General features: G+C 41.9%; 9 protein-coding genes across 9 annotated transcripts; 5 read left to right on the top strand and 4 right to left on the bottom strand.

The window, feature by feature from the left end:
• Nucleotides 1–27: 27 nt before the first annotated feature.
• J056_004433 (Geranylgeranyl transferase type-2 subunit alpha) lies at nt 28–1,011 on the bottom strand (the record flags this gene model as incomplete). The annotated part of the gene is made up of 2 exons (XM_009269628.1): nt 28–936; nt 1,003–1,011. The coding sequence occupies 2 exons, from the start codon at nt 1,009–1,011 to the stop codon at nt 28–30; spliced, it is 918 nt and encodes a 305-aa protein (XP_009267903.1).
• A 138-nt stretch (nt 1,012–1,149) lies between these two features.
• Nucleotides 1,150–2,010, top strand: J056_004432 (Mitotic spindle checkpoint component mad2; the record flags this gene model as incomplete). Its single annotated transcript, XM_009269627.1, has 5 exons — nt 1,150–1,230; nt 1,279–1,292; nt 1,346–1,373; nt 1,423–1,634; nt 1,686–2,010. 5 exons carry the CDS (start codon nt 1,150–1,152, stop codon nt 2,008–2,010), a joined length of 660 nt encoding a protein of 219 aa, XP_009267902.1.
• Nucleotides 2,011–2,862: 852 nt separating this feature from the next.
• J056_004431 (Carnitine O-acetyltransferase) lies at nt 2,863–4,977 on the bottom strand (the record flags this gene model as incomplete). The annotated part of the gene is made up of 7 exons (XM_009269626.1): nt 2,863–3,058; nt 3,104–3,330; nt 3,379–3,569; nt 3,616–4,105; nt 4,155–4,438; nt 4,486–4,758; nt 4,803–4,977. The coding sequence occupies 7 exons, from the start codon at nt 4,975–4,977 to the stop codon at nt 2,863–2,865; spliced, it is 1,836 nt and encodes a 611-aa protein (XP_009267901.1).
• A 118-nt stretch (nt 4,978–5,095) lies between these two features.
• Nucleotides 5,096–6,960, top strand: J056_004430 (NEDD8-activating enzyme E1 regulatory subunit; the record flags this gene model as incomplete). The annotated part of the gene is made up of 6 exons (XM_009269625.1): nt 5,096–5,139; nt 5,186–5,200; nt 5,249–5,278; nt 5,315–5,427; nt 5,481–6,530; nt 6,578–6,960. The coding sequence occupies 6 exons, from the start codon at nt 5,096–5,098 to the stop codon at nt 6,958–6,960; spliced, it is 1,635 nt and encodes a 544-aa protein (XP_009267900.1).
• Nucleotides 6,961–7,006: 46 nt separating this feature from the next.
• On the bottom strand, nt 7,007–7,405 carry J056_004429 (Derlin-1.1; the record flags this gene model as incomplete). The annotated part of the gene is made up of 1 exon (XM_009269624.1): nt 7,007–7,405. The coding sequence occupies one exon, from the start codon at nt 7,403–7,405 to the stop codon at nt 7,007–7,009; it is 399 nt and encodes a 132-aa protein (XP_009267899.1).
• Nucleotides 7,406–7,706: 301 nt separating this feature from the next.
• On the top strand, nt 7,707–8,948 carry J056_004428 (F-actin-capping protein subunit alpha; the record flags this gene model as incomplete). Its single annotated transcript, XM_009269623.1, has 4 exons — nt 7,707–7,779; nt 7,826–7,926; nt 7,977–8,623; nt 8,669–8,948. 4 exons carry the CDS (start codon nt 7,707–7,709, stop codon nt 8,946–8,948), a joined length of 1,101 nt encoding a protein of 366 aa, XP_009267898.1.
• Nucleotides 8,949–9,067: 119 nt separating this feature from the next.
• J056_004427 (uncharacterized protein) lies at nt 9,068–10,132 on the top strand (the record flags this gene model as incomplete). The annotated part of the gene is made up of 1 exon (XM_009269622.1): nt 9,068–10,132. One exon carries the CDS (start codon nt 9,068–9,070, stop codon nt 10,130–10,132), a length of 1,065 nt encoding a protein of 354 aa, XP_009267897.1.
• Nucleotides 10,133–10,175: 43 nt separating this feature from the next.
• On the bottom strand, nt 10,176–11,619 carry J056_004426 (Flap endonuclease 1-A; the record flags this gene model as incomplete). The annotated part of the gene is made up of 4 exons (XM_009269621.1): nt 10,176–10,268; nt 10,315–10,411; nt 10,460–10,524; nt 10,570–11,619. 4 exons carry the CDS (start codon nt 11,617–11,619, stop codon nt 10,176–10,178), a joined length of 1,305 nt encoding a protein of 434 aa, XP_009267896.1.
• Nucleotides 11,620–11,782: 163 nt separating this feature from the next.
• On the top strand, nt 11,783–12,844 carry J056_004425 (uncharacterized protein; the record flags this gene model as incomplete). The annotated part of the gene is made up of 4 exons (XM_009269620.1): nt 11,783–11,812; nt 11,866–11,911; nt 11,961–12,146; nt 12,192–12,844. The coding sequence occupies 4 exons, from the start codon at nt 11,783–11,785 to the stop codon at nt 12,842–12,844; spliced, it is 915 nt and encodes a 304-aa protein (XP_009267895.1).
• Between the last annotated feature and the right edge of the window lie 89 nt (nt 12,845–12,933).

Raw genomic sequence — 12,933 nt, 5'->3', positions numbered from 1 at the left:
GATTTTTTTGTATGAAATTTTGCATTATTACAGCTTTACAAGGGAGTCTAGATATCTATTTTTTCTGTCTGGATCAATTGTGATGAGTTCAGTAAGGTATTCATTGTATCTACGGAGCAGCTCGTTCGCTTGAGTATGTTGATGAAGTAGTTTGTTGTAGTGAGCGAGAGATTCTAAGCACCACTTCGACTCAGGCTCAAGCTCATAAAGCTCGTTAATAGACTCCAGCTCTCTTTGTAGCACATCTACGATATTTTCATCAGCTACCTGTTGTATCAACCACTTGTGATACAGCCAAACCGACTGATCCGATGGATCGGTGTACATAGCCTGTTTGACTAAGTCAAACTCTTCATTGAGATCGTCTATACTAACGCCTCCATCTAACGCCCATAATTGGCTCAAAATCTTCGTTCTTTGATGCCATGCCGAGAAATTACTGAAGTTGTTTTCGATGAAGTGAAGTGTCGACTGTTTCTCTTTGAGGAGCTGATCTCGACTGAGTACGTGTGGGAATGTGCTGACTGTATTTCTATCTTCCTTGAAATTCATGAGAGTGAGCAGCTGTCTTCTGTATCCCCAGGCATGGAAGTTGCGTGAATCTAATTTCAGCAGACTGTCAACCATCTTCAATTCATTATTCCACTCCCACAATCTCCCATCGGCTTGCTCGTCTGTGAAAGTAGCCGACAACGTCTCCAATGCCCACGTCCGGTGATTCCAGATCCAGTAGACTTTCGGGAACTCCTTCAGCAGACCAAGAGTAAACATAAGCTCAAATGAAAGCTTCTCCTGCGTTGCATCCACACCGATTTCCGTGAATAGGTTTAATAATATAATACGACGATAATTCCACATCGTGTAGTATTCAGGATTGATTTTGAGCAACTCCGTCACAGCATCTAAACTCTCTGCTGTCTTGACTGCGTGGTTCCTCTAGTCTTCTATGTGAGTGTTTGCTGTTTGCTATGTGCCGTGCGCTATGCAAATGCGCCTACCCACCAAGTCCATAACGCCAGCCTCTACACATCTATAGTGGGCTATACTCTTGCTTATATTGTCATCTGAATCTTTAGCAGCTTGCTGTCTTTTGATTCCGTGCTATCGCTTTCCTTAGACGCGTTGTTCTCTTTATCACCACCACTCACCATGGCTACAGCTCAAGCAGCACCAACGCGTTCGACGATAAATTTGAAGGGATCAACTAAAATTGTTACAGAATTCTTCAGTGTAAGTTTCCTAGTCTGTTAAATAGGATTTAGCTGAATGGGCTTTTAGTATGCTGTGAACAGGTGCGCAGATAGTATACCAATTTAACGCGTCAAATTCTAACAAAACGCGAAAGTATATTATTCCAAAGAGCTGTATACCCTGTTAGTGTGGCTATTGTACGCTCACTGCCCATTCTAACTCAACTGCTAGCCAGAAGACTTCTCGATGGTGAAGAAGTATGGATTAAACATGCTAGTAACAAACGATGACGGATTGAAAACTTACATCAGCAAAGTTATTTCTCAATTGAGTGAATGGCTCCTAGGTAATCAAGTAAGCAAATTAGTTTTGGCGATTGTGAGCAAGGAATCGAGGGAAACGTTAGAGAGATGGCAATTTGACATACAGAACACAGCCTCAGAGTGAGTGGTGCTTTTAAGCGCGAATTATATTATTCCTGACAAAAGAAATAGTGAAAGCAGCCAAAACAGCGAAAAACAAAACAAACCAAAGACAGAAAAAGAAATCCACAGCGAAATACAAGCCATCATTCGTCAAATAACAGCATCAGTCACTTTCCTTCCTATGATCGATGAGCCTTGTGCGTTCAATATTCTCATCTATACATCCGATACCGAAGAAGCAAAGACTATGCAAGTTTCTGATTCCTGGGTGGATGCAGACCCACATCTCATCCAATCAGATAAAACGGAGCAAGTCAGGTTGCGTTCTTTCGATACCTCGGTGCACAAGGTGGAAGCTCTTGTTGCGTACAGGGTCGGCGAGGAAGAAGAGTAATTGGTGTATTAGTGGATTACATTATCATTTCATCATTCGCGTGCGTTTCGAGGTTTTTTAATTCTCTTTGTCTATCTAGTAGCCATGATGGAGGCTTTGAAGCAGTGATGCAGACGCTTTCTGTCTACTTGGATAACTTAATTGTTCTACTTTTCCTTTTCCCGGTACATTCCGATAAAATAAAGTATCACCTGTTTGTGCCTCATACCATTCATGACTTTGATCACTGTGCCTTCATAAAAATAGCGACATTGGCGGCTGAAATAACCCATGAAATTGTTGATACAAGTCTTCACAATTCCGCGCACTTAACTGGTATGCCACTAAGGCAGCCTTATTTCGTCAACAATCACTGGCACTTTGCGTTGTAAAGCCCCAAAACCGCTGATTTTTTCATCGCATGATTCCCAATTCAGAGTATCCAAAATTTGAAGAGCCCACCGAAGAAACTCTTTACAGATGGTCAATTTCGAGAATGTCGAGAGGAAACAGTAAGATTCTGCGACTTAGATTCAACTTCTCTTTTATAAATGATTTTATGCTCTTTTTAGAAAAGAACGCATTAATATTCTCGAACCTCAAACTTTCCGACCTGTGTATCGAATACTCCCGCAGTGGAAGGTTACAAAGACCTGAAGAAGCACATCTGAAGATGAATTAATATTGAATTAACTATCTAAATTTACCACTAAATAAGGCAGATAAGTCTTACTTATGAAATGGGGTCTTCATCTCTTCTATTTTTATATCACTAACATGTCTTGATATCCTTCATACGAAAAATTCAATGTTGAATACTAGTTTACAAAAATTAGCAGTATTTAAGTAGGTCACTATACTTTATAAGAGACTCTATAATCTAGCTTTCAGGGTTTTTTGCTGTGTTTCACAAACGTGTCGCATTTCTTGGAGAGACGAAAGCAAATCACGCTTGAATCCGTACGTTGACGTCGCTGAGCAGTGTAATTTGCTTTCTATACCAAATTTAAGTTCGGAGGGCCCCGCCATGTAATTAATACCATATCCATCTGGATAGACAGTACCAAAGCTGCAGCGCTATGAGTGTTACGTTAAAGTCTTAACAAAAACGCACCCAGTTCCATTAAAACGAGGTCCAGCGCTTAGTCCACTTGTGCTAAGTTTCCATTCCGAGCTCATCGCATTATACTTGTTGTCGAACAACTCATGGCTTTCTCCAGGCCGCAGCAACATCCTCAATCCCAGCAGGTGTCTATCAAAAGCCTTGCCGGTGGTTGCATCCCGCATATTCTTAGCATGTGTTTTTGTAGCTTGCAGTAAGCTGTCGTACTTGGCAGAATCCTATAAAGTTTAAGTGAGAAAAATGATGATGATCAATTATTTACTCACATTGACATCTTTCGACATCATTGTCTTTACGAAGCGCTTCGACTCGCTTGTTAGAGTTCGAAGCGTATCTGTCCTGCCATTATCGAAAATTCTAGTGGACGCAGTCTCATACGTCGCTGTAAAGTATCCTTGGTTCTTGAACCATGCTAATTGCAGCGCCATTTGTATGAACGCATCTGGCGCGAGACCGGCTTTCGATTTCGTGAGAAGATGCCAATACAGCAAGTGAAACCTCACCAACTTCCTTCATCCAATCCACACCGAATTCGCTGAAAAGTAACTCTGAAGGCTCTGAATCATTCAGTATACGCTCAGCTACTGAATTTGCACTCTTGATTTCACTGATAATGTGATCATCTAAAACCCACCGAAGCCTTTCAGAGCGACAAGATTGTTGCTGAGAAGCAATTGAAGCATTCACTGGCATATCTTCATAAAGCGTATAATCAGCTACTATCGATGGCACCAGGGCTTCAACGAATGAGTGTTCACCGTTCATACCTGCTCTGCCATTATTTTCGACAATAAGACTCATTGACTTGTCAAACCATCTATTTTTGCCGTTTATTCCACCAGCTATATTAATCATATGGCCATCTAACACGTCCTGCTCCTTACTGCGAGGAGGGAGAGTGTAATCGTCTAAACAGACCGTAAACAGTGCTGATTCGATAGCAGACAAAGTAAGCTCATTTTTTTGCGATATTATCTTGAGATGTTCACGATTCTGTTAAAGGTTTAGCGGGTATTTATGAGACATGATCGATATCACCCACTCTAGTCCATGTATCCCTATCAACCGCCGTCATGACACCTACAGGTGAGTCGAGATCGTTGCTGAGACTCTCTGTAATACCACTGAAAGACTTGGCAATGGTATCCCAACCAAATATACCACCTTCTGCATCTATTACGTCCACCTTAAACGCCTGACTCTTAGCAAACACGACAATGTGCTTTGTGAGATTGGGCAAGGGTACGTGTGTCAAGTGATCACAGTCGTACTGAGGTAAGCGTGTCATACCAAACAGCTTGTTAGCACGAGGACCGAACCATCGAGCTGTAATGACTTGGTCAGACAAAGACAGTGAAGAGTAAGACACTGACCAGCTTTAGATAAGTCTGGGAGCTGTTCGCCTTTGTCGAGGAGCTGTTTTATGTGCAACAATCCTCTCGTCAGCCACGCAGCTCTAAGAATCTGCCAATTTGTGAAACCACGGCTATCTTTAGTCATTTTGAGGTCGTTGGGGGTGGATGGATCATCTTTGTATAAGAGCCACCAATTTGAGTTTATGAGCAAGGGAGCCCTATTGGTGTGATAGGCCAGTTTAATCCACCAACGATCATCGAGCCAATTTGTAGGGGAAACTCTGTCAACGTCTTGAGGAATATAAGATGACATTTTGTGTGCTGGAAATTCTCACCTTTAAGCCTCGTCTGTAACTTCTTCCCAAGGCCATCTCTGAAATCGTCAGCGATAGCGCGGAGATGAGACCTGACGTGGTTATCGTCGTCTATAAAAGGTTCCAAAGATTTTAAATATTTTTCTAAGCTTGATTCTAAAGGAGGGATTGGCAATCGAGGAGCTAATCTGGACATAATGAGATTAGATCATAGAGGTTGATAATGAAGAAAGAATGTTAAATCTAATTGGGTCTACTGGAGCAAAAATTATATTAATATTTCATCTCCTCTTGCTTAACAACTGCGACTTGCGATGGACTTAGAACAAATAACTTCAGCAGAATTCAAAGTTACAGAGTTAGTTGACGCTTATTATCGTTTATCGCACTCAAAATCCACACAGCCAGAGACCTGATCAGTAAGCATATCCATATCCCCACACACACTCAATTTAAACACGATTCAGTAAAACTAGACGTTACGATAGACAGTTGAGGTGGGTAATATCATTTCATTAGGCTCTGATCAACAGAATATCAAGGTTGTGGGCAGCCGCTGGCCAATCTGCGTTGGAAAACGCTCGAGTTTTAGTCATAAACGGTTCAGCCACATCAAGCGCAACTTTGAAGAACCTAGTCTTACCAGGTGTGTTTTAGCTCCTTGCCTTTCTTATCTGCAGTCTCATTCTTAATTCCAAGGCATTGGTCATTTCACCGTTATGGACGATCAATTGGTCACAGACGCAGATATTGGCAACAACTTCTTCTTGGAGCCTGAGTCTGTTGGTAAGCCACGCGCTACAGAAACAGTTAGATTGTTGTTAGAAATGAACGACAGCGTACAGGGCGAAGGGCTGGTGAAGAATCCATATCATGTGTTGGAAACTCAACCAGACTTCTTCACAAACTTCTCGGCCGTTATTTTACACAACACTGAGACTGATCTCACTTTAAAGTTATCCGATTTGGCTTGGAGTAATCATCTTCCTTTGTTCTCAATGAAAACTTCAGGTTTTTACGCATCTTTGCGCGTACAACTACCCGAACAAACCATAATAGACACTCATCCAGACGCCATCGTAGACTTGCGTTTAAACAAGCCATTTGAACAGCTCAAAAAATTCGTGCAGTCGACCGATTTAAATAAGGTTTCAGACAACGATCACGCTCACATACCATACATTGTCGTGCTCATTAAACAACTCGATGAGTGGAAAAAGAGCCACGACGGTGCACTCCCAAAGAATATCACTGAGAAGAGAGAATTCAAAAAAGTCATGGATAGCCATCGTAGGAAAGGTGTAGATGAGCAAAATTTTGACGAGGCTCAGTCGCAAGCATACAGAGCGTTCCAGAGTAATGATATACCGCACCAAGTTGCTGAACTGTATCAAGACGATTCCCTCAAAAACCTTTCAAAAGACTCATCTCCGTTCTGGTTTTTGGTAGCGTCATTGAAGGTGTTCAGTGACAGGCATGGTGTCTTGCCTCATCCTGGTACTCTGCCAGACTTGCACACTGACACTCAGACTTACGTCCACCTTCAAACCATCTACAAGAACAAAGCACGTGAAGATGTCGAAGAGCTGAAAAGCATTCTCATCGGCATTATTGACAAATTTAGCGTTTCTATCAACATTTTCAGTGACGATTTGATTGGAGCATTCGCGAAGCACTCCGCCTTCTTGAAAGTTATCAAAGGAAGCAGTATCGGAGATGAGTACACTTCGCCAAGACGCGACGTAATTTGTGAGAAGACAGATTTAGTGATGCTTCCAAACTAACGCTACTCATAGCTAGTGGTATAAGTGATGAATTCACGGAATCTGCATACGCTATTTACGTAGCTTTTATAATCTCAGACGCATTCAGTGAAAAGTACAAAAGGCAACCAGGAGACTGTAAATTAGAGGATTTCGAGAATGACGTAATGAGAGTGAATAGTGAACTGGAGAAAGTTACGAAAGATTTATGTGGTAAAGAACCATCTAAAGTCATTTCTGATTCGCTTCTGGAGTTGGTTAGAGGCGGTGGTAGTGATTTACCAAATACAGCAGCTTTCCTAGGTGGATTAGCCAGTCAGGAGATCATCAAAGTGATTACGAATCAGTATATACCAATCGACAACTACTGCATAATCGATTTAATCAAGAGCACAACTAGTGTGTTGAAGATGTAAATATATGAGCTACATTAGAATACAAAAGATTAAATGCTATGCGAGATTAACTGTTCAACGTCTCTGTCAGGAATCTAGGAGTTGGTAGCAGTGGTTTGCCTCTCGCAGCGAGTTCTTTTGGCCAGATTGACTTTGAAAAGTGCCAGACATGACCTACTGCTATACCAGCCAACTCGGTCCTAGCTGCAGAAGCTCTACCTGTAATCGCCCACGAAAGCATAACAATAGCCCAAGGGAGGTAGCTGGCTCTAATTATGAATACTAAGAGACCAATTTGAGCATTTGGGTGACTTCTCGCCCAAACGTAAACCAAAGCTGAAGACAATGCTGTTGATAAGAAAGGCAAGTTGATAAGGGGGGATATTCCTAGTAGCAGAGTAGACATGACAATTAAGCTCCAAACGTATTCAGCCTTGTTCGAGGAGAATTGCTCTTCCTCGAGCATTCTTGAATACCTAATGAAGAAGAATAGGTGAAGGAAGAGGTCAATAGAGATATCTCCAAAGTAAAAAAACGTTGTAAGAGCTCTCCAGGGCTAATTTGGGTGTGAGCGTTATGAATGATGATTAGATAACACCAGCTCACCTGGTTGTTGACGAATGCAGAGTGAAAGCTGAAATAAAGATTAAGAGGACTAAGAACGTTTACTTGAACGAGCGTAGATACGCATATACTTCCAATCAGCCAAAATTTGGAGACAGTAGGTATCTGATTGAAGTAGTCCCACATGGTTGAATTGATCAACCATGTCATCAGCGGAAATTGTGCGCAAAATACTAAAACAATCACCACCAAATGAGCTAAAGGAGGTGCTGGAAGGTAAATTCCATCTCCTGGCTGATCACACATGCTAATTTCCGCGCAGACTTGAAGGTATTGACAGAGATCGATCAAGACGATTTGAATGGCTGTTTAAAGGAGTTTAACGAGCAGCAACTGAATACTATCGATTTAGATGGCGTTAGAGTAAGTCCCGTATCTTTCAGCACGCGTTCATCCCCTTAACACCGACAAAGACGTTGATAACACCACAATCGCATATAAATCATGATAAATACTACGATCCAAAGTCATCCAAAGTCTACAAACTCAACCAGCTTGATCTTAAGGCCGAGAATGTTGAGACAGTCGATCAGCTTAACTATCAGAATCACATTCGCAGCCTCCTCGAACACGCTTTAGATGAATACGTTGAAGAGTTCTACTCTAACGGAACAGCTGCTGTTTATACTACCGTCAAATGTCTCGATAACATGGAACAGGAACAAGAGCAGGAACTGGAAAAAGAGCAGAATCAAGTCGAGCAGACAGACGAAGCTGTAAACGAGAGTGGAGAGAAGCTGCCAGAAGAGGGTGATTCCGAAAATGAGGAAAATAGCGAGGAGCAACAGGATGCAGGCAAGACAGAGCAGCAAGAAGAGTCATCACCCAAGGAATCTCAAGACAAATTGGAAGAAGCACAACCTAATCCAGTTGATGAACCTGCTGCTCAAAATACCCAGGAAACCAAATCAGAGGATATCTCAGAAATCAATTTATACTACACTGGTAACAAGTTCAACCAATCAAATTATTGGTCTGGCAGATGGAGAGCCAGGTGGGTGTATGACCTGACAAGCGACGAGATAGTCGGAAATATCGACATTTCGATCCATTACTTTGAGTGAGTGGTACAAAAGATCTAATCACACTCTCACAATTCCCACAGAAACGGAAATGTACAATTACAAGCATCTCACGCGCCAAAAATTAAATCACCACTTCAAGGACCACCAACAACGCCCGAAGAAGCCAAGAAGCTAGTCAAGGCAATCATTGAATCTGATAGGCAATACCAAGCACATCTGAATGTGCTTTATCAAGATAAATTGAGTGAGAAGCTGTTCAAAAGTCTTCGCAGAGCATTACCAATCACTAGGGAGAAGATCGATTGGGACAAGGTTGTCAATTACAAGCTAGGATCTGAATTGGGCAAGCTAAATAGCTAGATATCTCAACAATGTACAAGTTTCAATTACCGATATGGTATCATTTTCTGTTCTCATGATGTGATCTCACAAGTCTTTACTCAGTCAATTTAGCCTTTGTATCCGAACAACCAAGTAAAATGATAAACGTGGCAATAATTGGTGTTGGAAATTCATCTGACTTGCACATTCCCTTCATAGACGCAGTCGACGACTTCAAGTTGACACATGTACTCGAGCGTAGAGCTACGAAAGAAAACAGCGTTGCGAGAAGCAAGTGGCAGCACTTAGAGCCTTTTACCGTCATAAACGATTATAACGATATCCTCAAAGACACTAACGTCAGCCTCATTGTTATTACCACTTCAAACACTTCCCATTACAACCTTACCAAGGAAGCACTCAAAGCAGGCAAGAATGTGGTTGTTGAGAAACCTTTGACACCTTCATCAGAGCAAGCATTGGAATTGGCTGATTTGGCCGTTGAAAAAGGTTTAATCTTGAGTGTATTTCAGAACAGAAGATACGACAGTGATTTCCTTACCGCTAGCAAGCTCATCAAGGATGGTAAGCTTGGTGACATTAGCTCAGTTGAGTCGCGTTTCGATAGATACCGTCCACAAAATAAGGGTGGTTGGCGTGAGGAAAACGTACCAGGCTCCGGTGTTCTGTATGATTTGGGTAGTCACTTAATCGACCAGTCTGTGAAGCTGTTTGGTAAACCTCATCAAATCAGCGCTATCGTACAAAATAGTCGCCAGAAAGGTGATTTATCTGTCGATGATAGCTTCACTGTTCACCTTCATTACCAAAACAAGATTCCACTGATTGTCACACTCGGTGCTTCTGTTTTGGCGTGCTTCAATGATCAGTTGAGGTTTAAGATCAGTGGTGAAAATGGCTCATTCATCAAGTATGGATTTGATGTTCAAGAATCACAAATCAAGGCTGGGCTGAATGCACTTGATGCCAACTTTGGCGTTGATGATAAGAATGCCCATGGAACGTTTACCAACTCAGATGGCAAGACTGAAACTGTAGAGACTGTAAAAGGTGTCTGGATCGATTTCTACAGAAATGTCGCCAATGCAATCAACAAAACTGAGAAGCTTGCTGTCGATCCTTACTCTGCTGCTCTTACCATCAGACTGATTGAGTTAGCCCATCAATCCTCCAAGGAGGGCAGAAGAATTGACATCCCATAAATACCAAGAATAAATAAAGCAAAATATTACACTAGTTACATGTTTACTTCTTTGATTTTTTGCCGCCCTTGCCTTTGGCATCTTCTGCCTTGCGTTTACCTCCACCTTTCTTATCTGTCATTTTGTCGTCGTTTGCCTGTGAATAGGCGTTAGTGATGAATCACAGACTCAAGATGTCTTACCTTAGGAATCACTGAGAAAAATCCGTCAAGACGTCCTTGTTGTTTGGTATTTAACATCTTGTTCAATCTGTCAGCACCTTTTCTGACTCTGTCCTCACTAAACGGGATGTCAGCTCAATATCGTTTGGTTTACAACTGCACTCACGCAAAACCCTTCTCGTGACACAAGAATTGTATCAGTCCATCTATATCTGGACTCTCCCAATTGAGCTGATCAAACGTTAGAGCCAGTTTAAGTTCAAGATACACACGCACCTCAACTTCGTCAGCTTTGTGTACATTAGGGTTCAAAAAGAGCTCGCGAGCCTTTTCGTATGGCCAATACTCTGGTATGACTGGACCTGACTTGGTTTTAGGCTGTTTACCTCTCTTCTTGGTCTTCTTCTTTGGTGTGGACTCTTCATTCTCACTACCCGATTCCTCTCTTTCGAGCTTCTCTTCTTCCTCTTCTTTCTCATCTTCATCCTCTTTGATCTTTTCCATTTCCTTAGCCCTCTTCTCTTGATTGGCTCTGCAGATTGGCACAATCTCATCTAGACTGCCATGCTCTCTAATTAACTTGAGTGCTGTTGAAGGACCAACACCCTTGACAGGGTCTAGATAATCACATCCCAACAAGATACAGAGGTCGGTAAATTGTTCACGCTCCATGGCTAATCCACTGAGGGCTTCTTCGAAATAGTAGTGACTGATTGGTTCTTTCTTTTGCTCAGAGAAAGTCAAATGTCTGAGTAAGATGGGTGCGCCGAAAGTGAGAGTATCCATATCCTCACTACCTGCAGCCCAAACCTTACCACCTCTAACGAGTTCAGCACACTGAGCTTCAGCTTCAGAAGGAGCTTCAATCACAGGAATGCCCATGAGTTTGAGCAGTTTTCTACATTCAGCGTTATGCTCCTTTGTTACTCTTACAGTGCGTCTAGATAATCTATCCATAGTCTCTGCGTCACCAGTCTCTTTAGCTTCTTCACCTTGTTCAGTCGCGTCTTCTCTCTTCTCGAAGCGAGACTTTAAGACGTTCGATTTGAGATCAGGAGGTTTACCATCGAAGACATAACACGGTTTTAAACCATTATCGACCATTCTCAGTGTACGGTAGAAAAATCCCATTAAATGAGATGTAGTTTCGCCTGTGTCGCTCATTAATTGCTCGCCGTCTCTCTGCCTAACTGCTATCAGGAATTGGTAGATGGACATGGAAGCATCGATTGCAACCTTCCTGCCAAATAATGATTTAATATCTGTGTGCTTTATTGCTTTTGGTGACTCTTCTGAAATTACGTTGGCAAGTGCTTTAATACCCATAGGTGTTGATTGTTGATATTGAAGTGGGTAGATGGCGTGATAAGGGCGTTGAATTTACCTTGAAATTACTTTCAATATATCTATTTCGCGTTTAATTGGATTTGCGCGTTCTACTCGAGTTCCAACCGCTGTTAGCCTTGCACCATCATCATCTCAAAATTCGATGAGATTTGATGATTTGAGATTGTCGCTGGTTAGAATTGCGTCTTGATGGTCTATTTCATCTCACATCTCTTACCATCTCAGGCTATCGTCGTGGCTGCAACAGCACACCGAGATATGGCCACTACCGGTGAAATCTGGTGTAGAACTATGCAATGCGACTCTTACGCTCACATTAGACTGCGTAGAGCTATTCAAGTTGTCTATTGAAGCTGTTTCCAGTGGTACTTATCCTTATCAATTGGCTGCACAACTCGACGATCCAAGAGCCAGGCTAGATTTATTGAGATTTATCGACAACGGGAAGTATGAGAGTGTAGAAATACACACCACACACAACCCGCACAGCTCACAATATGGATTTGGTTAGATGACCTCATTCGTTTGATACACGCTGAAATCTTCAACAGACGCGACACGGGCACTTATGAGACAGCTACAATTACTCAGCCACAATACATTTAACCTTGAGTCACAAACTACACTCACCAAATCCATTTATCATTCCCTTCAAAATGTTTTCATGTCTTGTCTCTATGATAAGATTCAACCGCGTATCATTATCATGCTGATCGATATGGTTGGCAACATACGCCAGCAGACTTTGCACCAACTCAATTCACTCAACAATAAAGGTCAGCTAATTGGGTTTGAGAGTCTCTTTGCATCCACAGTCGTTAGATCTTTGATATGGTTGTTGATACATCCTCAATCTCCTGCCTGTATTCAAATTAAAATCGTCAAGATGGTTCTCGACCTCCTCAACACTCAAGATAATAGTGTCGCGATGTCCATTTTTAAAGAGATTATTACTCCGATTTACAATTTCGCGTCAGAACAACGCACAGGAAATTGTCAATGCATTTCATCGCTCTTCGCCCTTTTATCAATATCTGCACTCAACGTCGAGCCAACTCGTTCATCGCAAATTAGCATTCTCGTGCTTCTTGCCCCGCTATCTGGATCAAAGTCGACAATAACTCAGGACGTTTTCAGCGAAGCAATCAAAAATACTTTGGATAGCATCTTTGAGCGCACATGGCAACTTTTTATTAAAGGATAGCAAGGGGTAGTTTATGCAAGTTGAAGTGCAATATGCAAATTGTGTACAATTGAGATTCTGAGATGGAAAAGATGTTGCTTATTAAAACA

Source organism: Wallemia ichthyophaga, assembly GCF_000400465.1.
Source record: "Wallemia ichthyophaga EXF-994 unplaced genomic scaffold scaffold8, whole genome shotgun sequence".
Taxonomy (NCBI): Eukaryota; Fungi; Basidiomycota; class Wallemiomycetes; order Wallemiales; family Wallemiaceae; genus Wallemia; species Wallemia ichthyophaga.
Note: the sequence above shows the minus strand (reverse complement) of the source record. Positions and strands in the feature narration are given on the sequence as shown.